Genomic DNA, 20,134 nt, shown 5'->3' with positions numbered 1-20,134 from the left:
TTTTGCTCTTTTTGAAACGAGACACTGGGAAAATTTTGCTACTCTACCTTGCTTGTGTTCCCTCGATCTTGCGTTTTGCCAGTATAAAACCTGTTCAATTCCCACCGGTGCATTGATTTTCCTACTTGAGCGACTCCCAGCCAAGAAAATGTGAAAAGAACTTTAGGGCATTGGAAATAATGTTTCTTCTTTCTTTCAGTAAAAGGTTTCATTTTAAGTTTTTCTCCGTACTTTCTTCAATGTCTGCTTCAATCAGTGTCACCGGTACTTTCTGCCGTACCATCCGTCAGCTGTTTTGGTTTCAAGACAAAGTTTCTTTGCAATTCGTCCGTTTCCCCTTTGGAATCGGTTTAATCAGACAGAATCTAATAATTGATACAAAAAGCGAATTGGGTTTTTTTTAACTTCCTTTCGTTTATTTTCTCTACAATTGCTGGGCCATTTTCTTATAAAACCAAAGTTTCTTTCACGAACTGACGGGCGCTGTTTCAGAGATTTGTTTCAAAGAAGCAAACGAATCGACTAAAATAAATGCAGAAATCTAATTGATCGAGATATTAATTTCAAATTGTTGACGGTAGAAAGACCCATACTTTTGCTTGATTCTTTAAAATATGTTCCACCCATTAGTATATTAAGATTACGGCAGATGAACAATATGAAAATCTTATACCACCTTCCATTTGAGGAGTGGGAAATATCCTTAGATTAAGAAAATATAATATCGTCCATCAAATTAACGGAAGTTTCTTAATGTGTCTTAATCAATTTAAATTAAATTTAATTTCCCTGTTCTTTCTATCTCTATTCCTCACAGATGCTACCGGGTGTTACTAACCAGCACACGAAGCTAATTGCAGCACTAGCAGCGAGCGAGTACTGTTGCTACTCTCCCCTCAGCACCATACTGACGTCTGTGTTTGTGTCTCTGCCACGTCATCCATGCCGTGGTGGTGTAACACAACGTCCTAACGTCCGGGAACAATGCGACTCGGTTTAATCTCAGGACACTCTGTCTCTTGCCGTCGTCGCTTGCATCTGTCAGCTCTGCACAACAGCATCCGGGTTCGGATATTGTGTTGAAATGCAACCGGGTACGATGCACAACTAGCTACTGTGTGTGAAGGTGCTTAACTGTGCTGCACGTTAGTACACATCACCTGAAAGCTTTCCTTATACTCAATCTCTTCTTGAGTGGATCTTCTGAATGAATGGCAAGCCGTGCAAGTGAAGTTGTATTTCTCCAAGTGACTTTAAACGCTGTTATTCATACGTAGCATCGCCGTATCATCGTCTTAAAGTAGGGTGACATTGAACTGTAAAAGTGCGAGAAAGGAGAACTTCAGGTGAATCGAACTTATCGTGCGACAAATACACAAATAGGACATCTGATCCGGCACCGACTACCTCTGCGGCCACAGTCTGGAAGTACTGGTTCAGTGGAGGAACCCCTCTTGGCAATCTAGGACAGCCGAGTGGACAACGTTATATAATGAGAGGTGAGTAGTGAAACCAGAAATATGTCCTGAGGGTTAAGTTCAAACTTTATTGCGCAAACACCACTTTATCATCATGTAGCAGACGAAGTTTGTACTAGCCAATACCTACATTGTTGAGATTTTCTCACAGTTACATTCAAACATCTCGTTTCAATTGAGATTAAAACCCTCATTTTCAAACCAAGTACTTTTCTCAATTTCCACCATCTCACCAGAACAATCTAAGGCATCACTTGCGCCCAAGATTGTGGACAACAAAGTCCTGTTTTCTCCATCAAGTTCGCTAAAGTAAAACACTAAGAATGTTTCCCGCAGCTTTGGGGCATGTTTCATGGTTTGCTACCAGTTTGAAACACTCACCACGAAGCACGTTAAGCTACATCGACTACCGCAAAACAGCAAACAACAACATCCCTCCGAACTCAGATTAAAGCAACTCCCGGTGAGCTGCTGCCTGCTGATGTCTGTTTTCCTTTCATTCGACGCGATATTGTGGTTCACCTCGTTTCTTTGTAATTTGTGGTTTTTCTATTACGGCAGCAGTTCCGGACGTTACTTGTAGCGATGATTTTTTCATAGATGAATTGTTTGCTAAATTGGCAGCATCCCTACCAAGATCTTCCTACACCTGGAAGCAGTTTCCAACCAATATGCGCGTTTTATACACAAACCCGGTCGCTGGAAAATTAATCCATTTAATCGAATTATTGCGCTGTGGGAGCGAGGATCTTACCAGTACGAATGTTTTGTTACACTGCTAATGTTTAGTTCACTGCCGTTCCCAACGGGGACGCACTTTTCTGCTGGCTTTATCCGCGAACTCGGCTGGAATGGCAAACAATACATCAGCTTCACCGCGGGAAATTACGAAAACAAACATTCTGGTCCGTGTTTTGAGTTCGCGGACTTGAGTAAATACTTAATTGTGAAGATAAATTGTGTCGTGCGAACGGGATGAAACGAAAGAACCATGCCTTATGTACTGTCTCGTCGTGATTAATGGGCCCCAATAGTCGCATGATGCGTGATTTTGTAGCACCAGAGTACAGCTTGAATAATTTAGTGGTTCATGTAAGTGAAATGAAACACACCAGCCCATGGTTGTTGTTTTTTCTCGACACATCTTAGTGGAACGACATGATGAACTCTATCAATTTATGGTACGAGACGAATTATTTTCGCAGTCGAAAAATTCCAGCACAAGTTGAAAACGACGCAGTAATTGTGTAGTAGAAAGTAATTTTTTTTTTCCCAAATGCTTACAATTGTATATACTACTAACAATTGAGGGAAAACTGGTCTTTTATTTTATTTTTTTTATGAAAATATTTTTTTATATATTTTTTTATGTGAAGAGGTTGAGTTGAGCATAGATTTTCCTCGTTTGGCGCGAGGGTCTATAATTCATTTTTTTATGTGAAACATTTTGTGGTGCTGCAGCCATATGATGTACAACATGACCTGGCGTAGCCTATAACATGAACATTGCATTCTTGAATCCAAAACAAACATGCCACACATCCCAAGTGCATCGTCTATGATGGTTTGGGGGGCACTCACCAAAGTGGAAATTTCCCTTGGTATTGAAAAACCTTTGAAAAACAAGGCCAAAATCTAGTTTTCCGATAACAGGGTACAAACTAGGGAAAATTCGGTAATTGGGTACAAACCAATGATGAGAACTTCGTTCCGAACCTCCTAGGTTCGTACCGTTCCTTCTGTAAAACGATCGAACCTAGGAGCATAACAATTCCCAAAGTGGGTTTTTTGCACCTATATGTTGTTTGTCTTGCGAAGATTATAACGATAACATATACTTCTGTTACTCTTGCTCACTTGCAACGCTCAATGTACCAAAAATTTGTCCACGTTTGTTCAATGAACTTCTGCAAAATTCATACACTTTTTGTTAGAGAATCTAGGATAATGTTGTATTCCATTCTCATGGTTGACGACTGTCTGTATGCTTTGATGTTGTTATGTAGGCTCCTGAAACGACGGAATAGAATTTTGTTTAAAAACCTTAACCAAATACGTTAACATAAAACATAATCACGGTCGTTCATGGTTGTAGTTGCGATTGGTTCGAATATTACATCGTTTAATATACGTCTTTTATGGCATTTTTTAACTTAACCACTTGGTCTTAACATACCAATCATTTCCTAATTTCTTCAGTTTCTTTTTCTGTTTAAAAATGTGTTCAGAACTATGAGAAAAAAATGATCTATAGTAACGAAGATGATTCATTTATTTTATTTACATCCCAACCTTTTTTGAAAATCATAAACAGTACATGAATTATAGTAATATGTTTAAAGAAGGCGATTGTTTATTGGGATTGTTTCAAATTTTCTTGTAAAGGTTAGTTTAACGAACATATTAAGTTCGTTCCGTTCCTTTAAGAAAGTAACCAGGTTCCGATCCCAAAAAATTTGATTCTCTCATCACTAGTCCAAACCCGGCTACAGAACTTACAGACAAATACTGTTGCTGTGATTCTGTTTGATGTCGATTCCCAACGAATATAAGGTAATCGCTTTGGACCAGTTGAAGACGGTATTTCTCAAATCCCAGACAAAATTTCCAAACAAGTCGTTCATGCCGCTACGGAGTCTTTTATTATATGTTGAAACAAAAAATGTCATCTAGTTTTTTATTGTGTTTTGAAAGCGTTTTCGAACTTATTGATCAAGGTTCATGTGAATAAAAGAAGAACATCTATTAATGTGGATGTTGTCCCCATTTTATATAAAAAACTGTCTCACTGTGTTAAAAGGATAAAACTAATGCATTCAATGATACGAAAAATTTATTTCGTATGCCACGGAAAAAATTATTGCTGTATAAAAAAGAATTCTTCTATGAGCTAGAAGAGTAAGACCGGCCGAACTACCGGACGAATATAGCTTCCAGAGGGGCTTTCAATATTATCTTCAGACATTAAACTGAAACCATAAAAGTATGGTTATATCTGAATAAACGCAGGTTATATTAATAACTCTCCTTCGGTAAAGTCTCTTTCGGAAAAGGCATTCAACCCCGAAAAGGAGCTTCAACATGGTTTACGTTTGACAAATTTTGAGCATCCTTCGGAGCACGATCTGAGGCCCATTCCATGTGAAACCGAGGGTAAAACCGAAAGGTTTTGAAAATTCCAAATGAATTCGATTTTTCGCACAGAAGGTCAGTCCTTCCGCGTTAACGTCGATAGTGGAGGAAGAAGTATTATGCAACAGCTGACATTTAAAGTTTTCATTCAACGAACATGAATTTGAACATCCGTTGTGAACGATCCGGAAGGATTGGGGAAATTGGTTTCCAGAAGCCGTGTATTCTTCTCCCGTTCGCACTAAACACGTCCAGCTCCTGTCGAAAAGTACTCTTGTGCATTATTAGCAAAGCTCGTTTCATTTTCGGCCCCTATCACTAAGAGGTTAAGGGTACATATTATGGCATCAGCCGCTGATGCTTACCTTCGCAGTCCGAAGCTTCCGACGCGAACACAACTCCCACAGCGCTGGAACGGAAAATTATGTAACGGAAATGCGGGCTATGACAATGCTTCCGATTCCGATGACACAGTTGAAGCTGCTGTTCGCTCGGGAAAAATGTGCTCTTTCCTTAAACAGCTGCAGACGGATCTGCCTGCGAGATGACAATGATTCCCGTGGCGTACCGACCCATTCACGGGGCGCTGTGGACCTAAATATACTAGAGACGATAAAATCCACTGGTGCGAAACCATTTTGACACAAATGTGTGACATTCGCTACCATGTTCAACCCAATTCGACCTCATGGGTTAGATGTGGACCATGGGTGTGTAAAGAAACGATAATATGACTTTAGTTTTGTTTCATCTTATTAAGAAGCGCATTTTTCCGCTTTTCCATCAGCTCAACGTGTGAGCATGTCGGTAGTCGCTTCTATTATCCTCGTCAAAAGGGACTTTCGGGCAATTTTTCGCATGAAACTTTTCCCATGTTCCATGCCAACAATCCATCCGACGAACAAAATGCTTCACCATTGTCGGTGTCGCAGACTTTTCGAATTATTCCGTTTTTTTAAGCAAACTTAGTGTTTTGTGTTGTTTTTCGTCAGCTTAGAGAAATCATTAAAATGCGTTGTTTTGATTGTGTTGTATGTGTGTGTGTGTATATTTGAACAAACTTCCGGCATAAGAAATAAATAACAAATACATATAGGATGGTACAAATCGGTAAACTTCCCCTGGCGAAACGACGAGCGCAATGTCACATGCGCTTGACAATCGTTTTGCTGTGAGTTTTCCGAGAATGTGTCAAAAAGTTTTGCCCGCGAGGATTAACATTTCGTGCGAACACACATTGTTTCCATCCTTCGATAATAATTCTATACGAAACATGGCATCGGCAAGAGAAACCGTGTGGGTGCGCTGGGTTGGATGTTTTTGTTGTTGGTTCCATTTCATGCTGGTTCTCCGTAGTGCAGGAAAAACAAACGCAGAAGTTTATCGAATTACATAAGGCTACCGTCATTTCAATCGTCAAATACCGTGAAATTGCGTATGTGCGTTTTTTTTTTTTGAAAATATCCTTTATCATTCTTACAATTAGCCTTTCAACCTCCTACTTTGTTAAAACTCTTCAGGAGTATCACTGTGGTGAACGCTGTGGTGAATTTCATCCCCTTCGGCAATTTTGTCAAAATCAGCCTGAATGTATGCAGTCTGATGTTTATAGTAATACAGAATTGGAAACGGTTAGTGCACAGTTTAACCAAACTGATTCAGTCTTGAATGATTATTAAAGTTTAAACAAATAATTTACGAATTGCGAATTGCGTGACAAACGGCGTTAAACGAATGTTAGTAGTCGAACAAATCAACATCTTTTACAGCGGAATACTATTTGCTTGTACTGGCTTCTGTTATGCTCAGCAATCTACTAAAAACAGTATTTAACCAACCGTCAAACACTTAATTTGCTTATCCGTTCACAGGTCGACGAATACCAATCGCACTACCGAACACTGGCGCACTGTCCCGTAGAAGACACACGCTGTACATTCGATCCGCCATAATTGTATTCATCCTGTTTGCGTTCCTGCAGTTTCATGTGATAAACTATGGTAAGAATCGGTATATCGGTAGCGAGTAGCTACTGTCTTTCATCTTACAGTTGTCGCAAATACACTCGCATCTCGCATATCTTTCCCGTTCTGCAGACTCCTCCGATAGCGGATCTAGCGACAGTACCAACTATTCCACGGCAGCGATCCTGCAAATGGTGCCGCCGGTATTTCACAAGTATTTGACCGGAAAACCTCGCAACTCCACACATGGTAAGTGCCACATTCAATCTACAAGATTTCCACGGTCGAGAATGTTTGCGAAAGTATTTCATACCACTTTGGATGATACAATCCAGCCGTTTTTTTATGCTTGCCTGTTGGCAGTTAATCCTACCGAACCTTCCAAAAATGCGGCTCATCGTTGAATGTTGATGAATCATTCATCATTCACTATTCTGCCTCACTATGATCGTTTACCTCGCACGATAGCAAAGGAGGACGATGTTACTAATATTAATGGAATAACGTAAACTTTTATGGCACCGTTCCTGTCAACAACGGCGCAGTCAGAAGCATCCAAACACACACCTTCACGGTTCGGTTTTCGGCCAACTCTCGGTGGAGGGGTGATGAATAATTTCGGACCGATAAGTTCGAACAGCTCACCCGTTGCTTTGCTGTTAAATATTAAGCATCCTTCAGTAACTCAATTACCGTCGGAAGGCACCTTAAACCCCGAAGAACTAGTCGAGTTTTTATGGCACTCACCAAACAAATTAATTATGAACCACCTATACACCTGAGAGGAAAAAGTCCTGTCTAGCATTACGAAGACTTGACGATTGGTAGGGTTGTCTGGCATGTAACACAATCACTGACACACAATTTAAGAACATCCAAAGCTCAACAGGGCCGTTTCGACTCTATAAAATATTGAAATATTTAACAGCACAGCTGTACAGAGCTGCAGTTATGATACTTTTCCTTAAATAAACTATTCCGATTCGTTATACTTTTATGCATCAGTAATGCGTATAACGAAAAACATTGGTTATGTAGCTAAGAGAACATTTTTATAAGAAACGACGAATGTTTGATGCTGATGACTGAACGTTATTCGCATAGAACGTATTGTGCAGTACTCGCTTAAAACATTCCTCCTGTACGGCTGATAGCACCGGTTTATAGCTTTTACGATGATGCTCAAACTTTGGAGACTTCCTCCAACGGCAACACGGTTTACGCTTCACTGCAAGTTGCATAATGGAATGGAAGCTGAATGTTTAGTTTTGTTTCATTCGCTCCATCTCCTTCATTCTTGTGCTCCCATTTTGGGATTTTATTCTGGAAGGAACAGAACTTTGATAAAGACTGTAACAGCATTCGTACAAAGCGCTCGATAATGGGAGGTACGCGCGAAAATGCAGCCTTCAAACGAATACTAAAACCATATTCCTCCAATCCCAGCGCCAGACGAAGCAGGCCACTCGGTACTCGTGGCACGAAAAGTGTCACTTTTGATGGAAAACGTGTTTGCAGCGTTTGTGAAACACCAAACGTTTTTTTTGCGTTCTATTTATTTACCCTGTTTAGCCCGTTGGTGGAAGGAATTGATTTTACGTCATATTGGATCGGTTCGGTGAAATATAACAAAAAGTTGTCAGGGTGGAACCGTACAGCACGCCAAGAGGAATTATAAGCGTTGATTTTTGAATCATGATGTTCATAACAGTGGACTAGAACAAAATGTACTAATAATCCAAAACAGGCTACCAGGCTACGTGTAAAATAAGTGTAGTAAGCCAGAATTGGCATACATGGCCCGGACCTAGTAGGTCGTTTCACTAAGAAGAAGAAGGCTAGTAGGTCTTTAAATCAAAAATAATATTAAATTTCCCTTTTTATGTTGTATAGATATTGAGAGAACGCAGGATTAATTAGAACTTTAAATATTTTCACACCTCTTTATTCAGCATTCTGTCGTAATTGCAAATGTATCTCTCCCTCTCTCTGTTGCAGGTCAAAATGGTACACACTTTGGGGGAGAGGGGCCCCGGACGGCCAACATCAGCGACATCCTTCGCATGATACACCGCTACAATGACCTGCAGACTGTTCTCAACGAGGACATCTACGGTCCGTTACAAAATGATTCTGTGATAATAGTAGTGCAGGTAGGTCTGAAAAACGAAGCGTGAGCGGGTGTGCTGTCCTTTAGCGTGTGGGTCTCTTGCGGCGGGAGGTTTTAGCCGATACACTGTTTAGTCGTAGCTCGTAACTTCCGGTTGTACGCTTGCCAATTACCATTAGCTGTTGCCGCTGTAACTGTTGCACCCGCTGCTGATCGTCTTGGTCGTCGTCGTCCGGCACATCGATCGATCTGTCCCGACTCAGTCGCCGCCCGGTCGAAGAGGTGGTCGCGGTAGTGATGGTGGTGGTGGTTAAAGAGGAAACCGTTCGCCCTGTTCGATACCTGCCCTGGGAGCGCTGCTGCTCCAAGGATGCAATTTTTGCTGCTGTGCGAACGATAAACGCACTGGTCAGCATGTCATAGGGCCGGATCTGCCAGATGTGCTGCGATGGGTAGTCCTGGTGGAGGCGAGTAATCCGGTTGCGAACTGGATCGCCGATGCGTATCCGGGGCCAGCGCGGCTCATGCCTCAAAGATTCCGTCAGCAGACTCCAATGATTGGCATAGTTTACGCTGGCCCTGAGATGGATGTTGAAATCCTGTGGGCACTCCAGCTGATGTCGCACGCTGATCCGGCGTGACTCTGACCCGGGCAGCAACGACTGCAAAGGAAGCGATACAACGGGACAGAAATTCATTCGTCGAGTGACATCCTTTGAAAGCAATCAATTACGTAAGTGGACGGGCCTGTGATATGGTCCCAGTAGGGATGGGAGATCGTACGGGAAACAAAAGCCGACACTGGGTCAAACAATCGCTCCACTTACCAGCACGGTTGGCCAGAACTTTCTGCGCGGAACTCGACTACCCAGCAGCTTCCGGAGAACCAACTCGCACATACTGAACAACGTGTCCGGTGTAGTGTGGGCGCTGCGAGGAATCCTGTCCGGTCCAGGGAGCCGTGCATGTAACGATGGAAGATGAGATGGGAAACACTTCCACTGCATTATTTTGCATCAACGCGTGACGGTGCCGATGCACCGAAACGGCCACGGCATATCGCGAGTGTTTACTGCTGGCAGGAAGCTAAACCATTCTTGCGCTCCCGGTGCCAGCAGTCAACGCAGTGGGTGAATAACTTCCATAATTGGTCAACTTTATGCATGCACATGCACGTACAGACAAGGGTCCACCGATTTTTCCGGTTCGTTTTCCCTTGTGCGAGGTGGGGCTTGAGGAGGTTCAGACAGGAAATTAGTAGTGACGATGGTGTACGAGTTGGCGAAAGAGTCAAGGTCGCACAAAACGAGGGGTTATGGTACAGCCATTTTAGGCAAAAAGTCATCTTTGCTATTGTATGCATTCTATGGTGGGTTGGTTTTGCTTATATTATATCATTTCCCTATTAGGGCACTGGCACTAACACGGATAAGTAGTATTAGTGTGTGGGTATAATTTCTATTCCATTTAATTAAACCCCATAAGTGCGGCTTTGAAACAAACTGAATTACATTGTGATGCAACCGAAATCCAACAGTGGAGTATCGGATATCCAATCAATTTATTTAATGATCTAACATAGCGAAAGGTGCGTTTGTTCGGTGATATTCTCCTGCCCCTGCCCCGAACAGCACAATTTGTGGAATTGGTGCATTTTTTATTTAATTCCCTTCGCTTGTGCACTGCATACGAACAACCACTTTACTCCCGCGCCACAACACTAACCTTCGCCGGCTACGGTACACCTTGCACTTCGGCTCAAAGCTAACCGGAAGCTTAAACTTAATCACATTCATTACACACTATCTGGTGCGTGCCACCAGTTGGATCCTCCTGCAAACTTCTTTCCAAAACTGATGGTTCCGATCGCCCGATTAATCGATGTGACCCTCAGGGGAAATCGCTTATAAAATAAAGACCTCCACCGACCGACCGAAACCCGTTCCGATCGCTTGAAACACCGAGCTCTGAATGAAATCGATTCAGCTCGGCCGGAACGTTTTTCGGGCTCCCAACGTCAACCTTATCCCTTTTTTTCCCTACCATTCGCTCTGCTACCTGGGCAATTTTCTACGGGCGCGTTGTGCTAAACTTCGATGGTCGCTTTTTCAATAATAACCGTTCGTTTGGTTTACGACCAGTCCGAATGTGGGAGCCTGTACGAGGCGAAAGGCTTGTTACGCCTTTCACGGTGAACGCAAAAAAAAACACCTCCGTACTACACAACACACCGTACCGCTCGGGTGTCATGCAGCGTGGTGTGGTACCTATTATAATTCCGGACGTCCTAAATATGTCCGTTTCATGTTTTCCCAATCTCACCTTCCCCGGAGGCCAAACCCACACAAAACCCTTCCGCGTTGTGGAGGGGTTTGTTCCCAATACGAGCGGCCCAACATCACGGGACACGGGGACGAGAAAGGAACGATGCGGGATCTGACAATCGAAAGTTTATCGCTTGCGTTGCTTAATGTTGGTGACGTTATTATAGGTCAGGTCTGAGTCCCAATAGGCTGCAGGAGCGCGAGGGATTGATTGGGACGCACATCAAACTCCACATCAGGGATATCTATTTGTGGTAGCTTTTTCAATCTGCCACCCAAAAATTGTATTTTAATAAAACATTTTATATACACAATCGATGCGCTGCAAACATAAACGGATCCACCATGGCGTATCACGTTTTTACGATTATGTTCGTCTTGCCATCGGTATGTTCGTCTCATTGAAACCAAAACACCGTTTGCGTCGTTATCGCTAAGACCCAGCGACGGTTATTAGTTGAATGCAAATAAAATTCCTTTGTCAGCAAAGCAACCGAGTGAATCCGTTCTATTTCCCACCGTTTAAATCGCACTCGCCGTCGTACCGATCGCCGATCCAAGCGGCCGTGATTTTTGTGGTAGGTTAAGCTGGAAAATTCCCCATCATAATACTACCCGGAAGTGATTTTCTTTCGGTTGTTTCAGCGTCGTTCCCTTTTTGCATGACATTTTTTCGTTTCGTCTCATGACGAAGTTGCCCCCTGGGTAGAGGAGCATGAATCGATTCTTGGCTTTTAAATTGCAAACAACTTGCGGACCCAAAACGAAAGCCAAGAAACAAGGAATATCCCCAAGTCATGAGCGATGTCGAAAGGGAAAATGCAGAACAAAAAACCCACCTTTTTTTTCGGTCGTGACTTTTGCTGACTTTTTACGCCGGAACCGGATCGAATCGAGAAGCGTGGAAAATTATCCGGGATTAACAATCCCGCCCCATACTATGCCGTGCGGATGATTTCCAAAGGTTAATGCTTTAATGCTGAGTTGGGATTTTGAAACCTGCTGGAGGCAACGCTTTCCATTCATGATTTTCTTAAGGAAACGGGAAAAGAATAGGGAATAGGAATGGAAAACAGTGTGAAGGGTTTGCAAGAATAATATCCTTATCCGCTTATCGGCTTTTCTTCAATTATTGTTCTTTTATTAGACATGCTACTAGTGTGTTGCAAATTGTTTTTTAAATAATGCAGCGATTTGTCACAATTTTATCAAATGCTTAGCAACACGAATAGTTCTTCCCGAAACTCATGTTGTGAACTCAATATTGTAATAATTTCTTTTTAATGGTACCGACCACTCGGAGAAATAATGTTGAAACACCATCTACGCCATGCCCAAATGGTGCAATGTTCGATATTATATTACAGAGCTACCACTACGTATAGCCAAACAACCCGCCCACGGTCTTCTAGTGCATTGCACCAGCAATCTTTTGCTTTGGGAATGGTGACTCAATTATTTCCCCATTAGACCGACAACCAGGCGGTAATAATTACTACCCTGCATTACGCACTGGGGTACGCATTCCATTACGCATTCCCTATGTCCTTGTGCAGAGCCATCCCGATGGTGGAGCGGAAAACAACCAGGCGCCTCCATTGGAATGTCGCACGTGGCCGTCGCTAGAACGAGCTAACTACGTTACAGCTCAATAGCTTCGCACTGCGATTGTGCGGCTAAAATCACGTACCGTGCAGCAACCGGCTGGTCAGAAAGAACTTAGTTGAGTAATATTCACTATTCGGTGTACACAGCACACTTTCCACCTAAATTATTCCACTCCCGTGCGCGTAGGAAGGCGTCCTTCGGAACGCATCGGTTGGTAGTATGAATGTTTGCTTTTAATTACTGATAGAAAACGCGATTTGATAAGTTTGGAATTTAAACTTTCCAGTCCAATAATGATGGTATGAGATATTTGCGTTTCATCAGAGCCTTTTTTGTACGACGGGATGTTCACAGCTGGAGCAAACTTTTAAAGGTGTTGAATAAAACATTGGGAGGAGTTCCATTTATATCTGACTTGAGGGTTATAGTTATGAGTACTTTATATTTAAAATATACTTTTTACTTCAACATTGTGCGAATTTGAATATTTCATTGTTGTACTCAAACCACTTCTCTACATTCCTTCTCTTCGCACACTCTCTTCAGGTACACAAAAGGATAACATACTTACGGCATTTAATTGTAAGCTTGGCCCAAGCGAGAGATATTTCGCGCACTTTGCTCGTCTTCTCACACGACCACTACGACGACGATATCAACGATCTGGTACAGAGTATAGACTTTTGTAAGGTAATGCAGGTACGTACCCATTTGTCGTCCGTAACCGTTTGGAACAATGGACGTGTTAATCCAGCGCATAAATTGACTGTTTTGTATCACTTTTTCATACCATACTGCCCTTTTCCCTCAGATTTTCTATCCGTTCTCCATACAAACGCACCCGAACGAGTTCCCCGGTGCCGACCCCGGCGACTGCCCGAGGGATATTAAAAAAGAACAGTAAGTCTTTGCTAAGAGATGCTTCAACAGTCATTGTCTGATGGTTTGCTTGGCATGCGCTTCACCCACAGGGCGCTGCTGCGGAAGTGCAACAATGCACTGCATCCCGATCTGTACGGGCACTACCGGGAGGCGAAATTCACACAAACCAAACACCACTGGTGGTGGAAGGCGAACCGTGTGTTTGACCAGCTGGAAGTGACCAAGTACCATACGGGTAGGTGCACAAACTGAGTTAAAAAATCCCCGCGTCAACACTCAATCTGCTTTCGTTTACCTTCCCCCGTCCTACGTTCAGGGATGGTAGTATTTCTCGAGGAGGATCACTATGTAGCCGAGGACTTTCTCTACATCCTCGAGCTAATGTTCCGGAAATCGCAGGACCTGTGTCCGAAGTGTAACATCCTATCGCTAGGCACATATCTGAAAACTTTCAACTACTACACGTACAACAAGAAGGTAATTTCATTGATCAATTTTAAAACACCGAAGAGTACACAATGCCACATAAAAACCACCCCAAGCGCACAAGTTCCCCGAAACGAAAACAGTCGAAACAGTCCAGCCAGCCCGTGAGCGCTGGCACAAGTACGGTTGTCCGAGAGTATCCTAGGACACTGAACTCACACCTAATTCGGCACACTAACCAATTATCGAGTGCATTTAGTTCCTTTGCAACTACCACAAGTGAAGCAAAGACACAGCGCAAACAGACCACCATGGCCCACCCCCTACATGCAACACAAACAGGGACAAATCCGAATGTACAGAATAGATCGATTCCGTTTCTTGCGTTGGCTATGGTTATTATTTCCCGTACCATTTTTGTTAGCTGTAATTGATTTACATTATTTCTCGATTTATCGACACACTGCCCGACACATATCACACGGTGGAAGTAATTTTGCCCTCGGCTGCAGAAGTGAAGCAGCAATGCAATTATTGATGCAAGTTGATCGATTATCTGTGTTTTTTAATCTGATTTCTAAAGCAACCTTTATAAAACCGTGCAACGAAATATTTTAATTTAATGTACAGGCAATCCCCGCGATACGCTGTTATAGTGGACTGGTATAATTCGGGAAAGTTCCGGGTATCTCGGTTTTCCGCGTATGTCGAATCCTAGTGCAATATTGTTTACACCTCGAAGTTACAGAGTCGACTTCCTTCTCTGCGCTTTATTTATTTGACAATTCAGGCGACGAAACAATACTTAATTTGTAAAAAAATATTTAATATGACAAACGAAATGTTTATCGATCAATTTTTCGCCTTTTTGGCATATATTTTGTGTTGTAAACTAGCTCAGTTGTCAAATTTCCAAAAACCGCGTATCACGTATCTCGGGGACTGCCTGTACTCATTGATTTGTAAATTCGGTTATAATGAAAATTTCTTCTCTTACTCCCAATTTTGTAATTATAATTAAAGACATTTAAGTACATTACATTAAGTTCCACTGCAACACAGAAGTTAATCAACGAAGTACACTTTCATATGGTCCTTAGTTCTGCTTGCTCCAACGCCACTAGATCACAAATGAACACACCTACACACCCTGTGCTTTGCCATTCACGTCTTAGAATGTTTAAATACGAATAGATATGTTACACTCCCTCACGTATACGATACACTACACATTTATTGTCGCTGATTGCTCCTTAGCGAAGAGGATGCACACAAGGGGAGATATCAAGAGGGATCACCTGGGACATCGATGTCTGAATGTCTGTAACGTCCGTCATTCGACATGTGCTGTCTCACAACTCTCACAACACTAACTATTGTATCACTTTGTCGCATAACTCACACTCTCACGTACACACTGCTGCCGCCGCTGCTGCTACTAAAGGTTAAAAGAACATTAAATATCTCTCTATCTACCCTTACAATCTTTCGTGTCACTAACGCGTGCTTCAACACATCAAACCGCGCCATCATTCACCATCAACACCACCATCTACCTCATCTTCGTTCATACCTTCATTTCATCCCACCAAACGCCACACTTGGCCGAAACCTCCAGCGTGCCCAGCTGAACGGCTGGTATCCGAGAAAGGTAGCAAAAGTGGGAACTGTCTGGGAAGGGCAACAGTCAATTCTATTGCACGGTACGAATACCGATCGAGGATCGTCCGGCTCCTTTTCGAGCGCCTACAGTGTGCTTAGTAGAAGTCAGTTGAAAGACGCAGAACGCCGAATTCGGGCAACGGTCGATGTCGGTGCGCTGCTAGATCGAAATCACAACTTCCAATCGGATTCGACGGGATCGATTCTTGGCACATTAGATGCATTGCGGATGCCCACTAGCCGCCGGTCACCGCCCGATCTGCCTGCTTGGTTCGATCGGCCACAAGACGCACTGACTGGACAGACACACCACAGCAACATTTTTGCAAACAATGAACGTAACGGTTTTCTGAATCATCCTTCCAATTCAAAACCACAACCGGTACCCGACAACGTCTGGCAACAACGGCGTCCGCTGCAGCATCAGCAACAGCAGAAGCTGCTCCAACAGCAACGCCAATTGCAGCAGCAACAGCAGCTGATGCTACAGAAGCAACGACAGCAGCAGCAGGAACGGCAGCAGCAAGAGCAACAGTCGCAACAGCAATCGCTTCAGACGCAGGTCACCACGGAAAAGTATGCGTCACAGTCGCAGTGGGGCTACCAGGTGCTACCAACCCTGTACTCGATCTATCAGAAGGTAGCGCCATCTATCCACTCCTTCTCACGCCACTACAGCTATAGCAGTTACTGCAACTACTACCACTACTACTACCATTACCTATACTTTGTTACCCAATATCTGAAGTTATTTGTTTTCTAATACCATGCTGCTACTATTATTGCTATCAATTACATCACTTTGTAATGGCATACTTTTACTAGTTTTGACCTTTACACTTTACCCAGCATATACTAAGGTGGCGTGTGAATGTCAGCTTCTCCAGATATATTTGTAACACCTGGTTTTCATTTGGATTAGATGGCTTTGTATGGGATCAATTTTATTGTATTACATTGTTTTTATTTCTTTTTCGTCGTTTGTTAATTTGCCTGTTTACTGCTGAACCGACAAAAACATTCCGCTTGCTTTATTTGCGCTAGTTGATGATACTTTTGTTTGGTGAATTTGCTTTTTACATAAGAATCCCGCACAAACGATTTGAAGAATTCAGATGTTAGGCGCATATTTCAATGGATTTCAATAACTTATAAGCGAACTCAATGTTTATATAATTTATATAATATCTTTGTTCAAATGAAATCAAATTGCAGTAATCACGTTTGATAATTAAACTGCTTTGTTGTCGCCGTTGTTCGATAAATAAATCTTGTTTGCTTTATTGTCCTTGATCCCAGGCTTGTGGATCAGGACGAAATATCGCTCTAGATTTTTTTTGGTACGGGATTAATGCTATAAAATGTATGAACTTTTTCGTACACACAATTTAACAAAACGATATCATATGAATAACACGTTCGTGTTGGCTAATATGCTTTTTTGATCATATTATGTCGGTGGAGGTGGATTCAAAATTAGATTGATATCTATTATTTTTGCGCGGAATTGATTACTTTATTTAACATGTATCGGATTTATATCCGATCCATCCATCCAACCAAATATACATGGTTTTTTGTGTTATTCGATGCCATTTCAAAGGCGACTTCCTGTAGAGGACCTCTCATTTTTAACAAATCACTAGATTGAAACGGTCCAGTTGTTGACAGTAGGGACCCGAATTGAGCAATTCGGAATACGGAAGCAACTCATAATAGCAGATTTCCTTCCTGTCCCACCAACTACTCGGGAGTTACTACTAAGCATTCTACTAAGCATTCTGGCGGAAAATCTTTGAGAACTTAAACGGTTTTATTCCGTTTGGCCAAGGTTTCGTGGAAATTGGCGTTTGAGTGGTAAAACACCGAACTTCTTTTTGAATCCATCTTTACAGTTGTTGTATACTTTTGTTTAGCTTTAGTAACTTATTGGTCAACTAAGATGATCTCAGAATGTTTTTAGTGTTTAAAAATAATGAACGTCATTTTCCCCAATCGAATATTGGGGTAGATCACGCTCTAAGCCAGTTTTTTGTATGCGTTTTGACGTTTCCAAGCTTATCCGCTTACAGCTCGCCATACAAATGGCAAGCCAAGTTAAGCCTAGCAAAGAAGGATTAGATTGGTTTCCCAATGAAAGCAGCTAATCCAAGCTCGACAAAAGTCATTACAAAGAATTTTGCTAGCTGGTCTGAGCCAGTTTAGGCCATGTTTCCCGTGTGCGAAAAAGGTAAACAATTTTTTTTTAACGAAAACAACTAAAAAAAGATTATTTAAATAATCAGACTTGTACATTATTTCATTGCATTGAAATTAAAATTAAATTACTTAACTTAAATCGATTTTCCTCAAATTGTAGTTTACAAAAATGATCCCTTGTGTCATTCTTTATGTCAAAATGCTATGTCCTTTACGAATCTGTACAGAATGATACAGCCCAGTACCTGAATTATTTGGCAGATACAGGCTTAAAGCTTAAGCTTTCTAACTTTTGGGATGATCTACCCCATTATTGGAAAGTTAATCACCATCTTCCGTCATCAGTGAAATATCCTCCATGAAAATACTTGTTGTTGTACACAGTTCTTGTTGTTGGTGGCCTGTTTGGTACAAAAAGTTGATAAACAGTAACTCTACCTGTGTTCATACGCTTGTTTCGATTATTTTAATCGAGTCACTTTAATCACTATCTAATAAACACTTTATGAGGTAATACGACCAAGCCATTCTAGGCTCATTCTAGGCCAAGCCATTCTAGGCCATTCCATAAAAAAGAAACCGAACTATCAGAGCATCCGCACTGAATGAAGTATTACAATGCTACCAAATTAATAATGCCCATGTAAATAAACGGGTTTAAGCTATTTGTTACCGTGTATCAGGAAGATTGCATCGCGAAGATTAATCGAAACTGAAAGTGTCGTACAACGTGTTGGCAGATTATACAAACCATTCATGCTCCATTCATTGTCGACATGTTCAACCGTTCGATATGATGCATCCTTGCAGCGTTCACCGTTTCAGTGTCAGCCGATTGCGGAAGTGTGCCCGTGTCACTGCTCTCTCACTCTCTCTCTCTCTCTGTCACGTTTCCCTACCCTCTGTACAAATTTGTCCGTGTCCATGTATTTGAGCCTGTTATTACTGTGTGTATGTTTGCATTCCATCCATTATTGCTCGCCATACCGCACGATATCGATCATAGACCGCGTGTAGAAGTAGTTATTGTTTTAATGAGCACCACCAGAGCACCGTTGCACAGCACGTACACTTACACTGGACTTGCATGCTAGTTGCTAAACTGCAATCCTGCCATCCTTTCCCCTACCCATGAGCCAATTCGCCCGTTTACCCTGCAGTTTGCCCCGCACCAGTTATCCTTCATTTCATTGTGCAATTTTCATTATCGTCTGTGGAGCACCTAAACGATAGTATTCCGATTGCAAAAGTAACATTATCGCACGTAGCTTTTCAACCATTCAGGATGATTTATCCTATAATCAAAAGCTTGTATTTTTGAGTTTGCTTTCAAATGTGTGAAAAGCTGTCTTTCGAACCAAGTATGTTTGGATATGTTTCTGTCTGTTCCTGTTCTGCTAGAAAGTTCTTTGTTATGGTTTTCTCTTATTAGTCGTCAGCGCGGAAGATTGCAATGTTTTATTTGGACACGTCCACCACCAGTAAGGGCCTTCCTGAAATTAAATTATTAAAGTCTTCTCGTAAACTGTAAACTATATAAATTCACGGGTAGTTCTATTGCTAAAATTATTACAACCTTGCATTACAGCACTAAACTTAGTAGTAACACCCCCAAACTGTTTGCCCGTACGTTTGCGTTACGTTGCGTTACGCTTCGGCGTTATCCCATCTACTCACTACTGTGGAATTGGTTACAGGGCTACTTGCAACTGCCTAACTCACATTACACCCATACTCCTTACGCAGGTTGAGGTGACGCCCTGGATAAGCAGCAAGCACAACATGGGCATGGCGTTTAATCGTACCACCTGGTACGATATAGTACGCTGTGCGCGTCATTTTTGCGAGTATGATGACTACAACTGGGACTGGTCATTGCAGCACGTTTCGCAACAATGCCTAAAACAAAAGCTGCACGTGATGGTGGTGAAAGGACCGAGAGTTTTCCACATCGGCGAATGGTACAGTGCACGCGCAGGAGGTAATGATCTCTATGCCTAGTATATTAACATCCGTTTACTTCATTTTCCAGTGGAGTACATCATAAAAAGAGTAACTGCGAATCGAATCAGGTGATCTCGAAGGTGCAGCAGGTCCTGAAGGTGGCGCGTGGCTCCCAGCAGCTGTTCCCCCGTTCGATATCACTCACACAGACCAGTGTGATAAAGAAAACGAAGCTGCGCAAAGGTAATGGTGGATGGGGCGATCAGCGAGATCATCAGCTGTGCTTCAACATGACGCTCGTTGGGCGGTAATGTTTCGGAACACCAGCACGTACCACTCCCGAAACTCGTTGCCCTTAGTTTTCAACAATACGCACATTCCTTGCTGTCCATGGGGCACTACTAG

The 20,134-nt window shown here is 42.3% G+C and overlaps 2 protein-coding genes across 2 annotated transcripts; one reads left to right on the top strand and one right to left on the bottom strand.

Annotated features, from left to right (window-relative positions):
- The first annotated feature begins 1,492 nt into the window (after window positions 1-1,492).
- Window positions 1,493-20,040, top strand: LOC128718096 (alpha-1,6-mannosyl-glycoprotein 2-beta-N-acetylglucosaminyltransferase). The gene is made up of 11 exons (XM_053811769.1): window positions 1,493-1,499; window positions 6,482-6,610; window positions 6,707-6,823; window positions 8,573-8,727; window positions 13,163-13,315; window positions 13,428-13,516; window positions 13,588-13,733; window positions 13,815-13,975; window positions 15,543-16,226; window positions 19,532-19,746; window positions 19,818-20,040. Exons 1-11 carry the CDS (start codon window positions 1,493-1,495, stop codon window positions 20,038-20,040), a joined length of 2,079 nt encoding a protein of 692 aa, XP_053667744.1.
- Window positions 8,768-10,480, bottom strand: LOC128709979 (uncharacterized). The gene is made up of 3 exons (XM_053805018.1): window positions 10,410-10,480; window positions 9,512-9,626; window positions 8,768-9,346 (listed from the first exon to the last, which is right to left on the bottom strand). The coding sequence occupies exons 1-3, from the start codon at window positions 10,478-10,480 to the stop codon at window positions 8,768-8,770; spliced, it is 765 nt and encodes a 254-aa protein (XP_053660993.1).
- Window positions 20,041-20,134: the final 94 nt, after the last annotated feature.

Source organism: Anopheles marshallii, chromosome 2, assembly GCF_943734725.1.
Source record: "Anopheles marshallii chromosome 2, idAnoMarsDA_429_01, whole genome shotgun sequence".
NCBI classification, from domain to species: Eukaryota; Metazoa; Arthropoda; class Insecta; order Diptera; family Culicidae; genus Anopheles; species Anopheles marshallii.
Note: the sequence above shows the minus strand (reverse complement) of the source record. Positions and strands in the feature narration are given on the sequence as shown.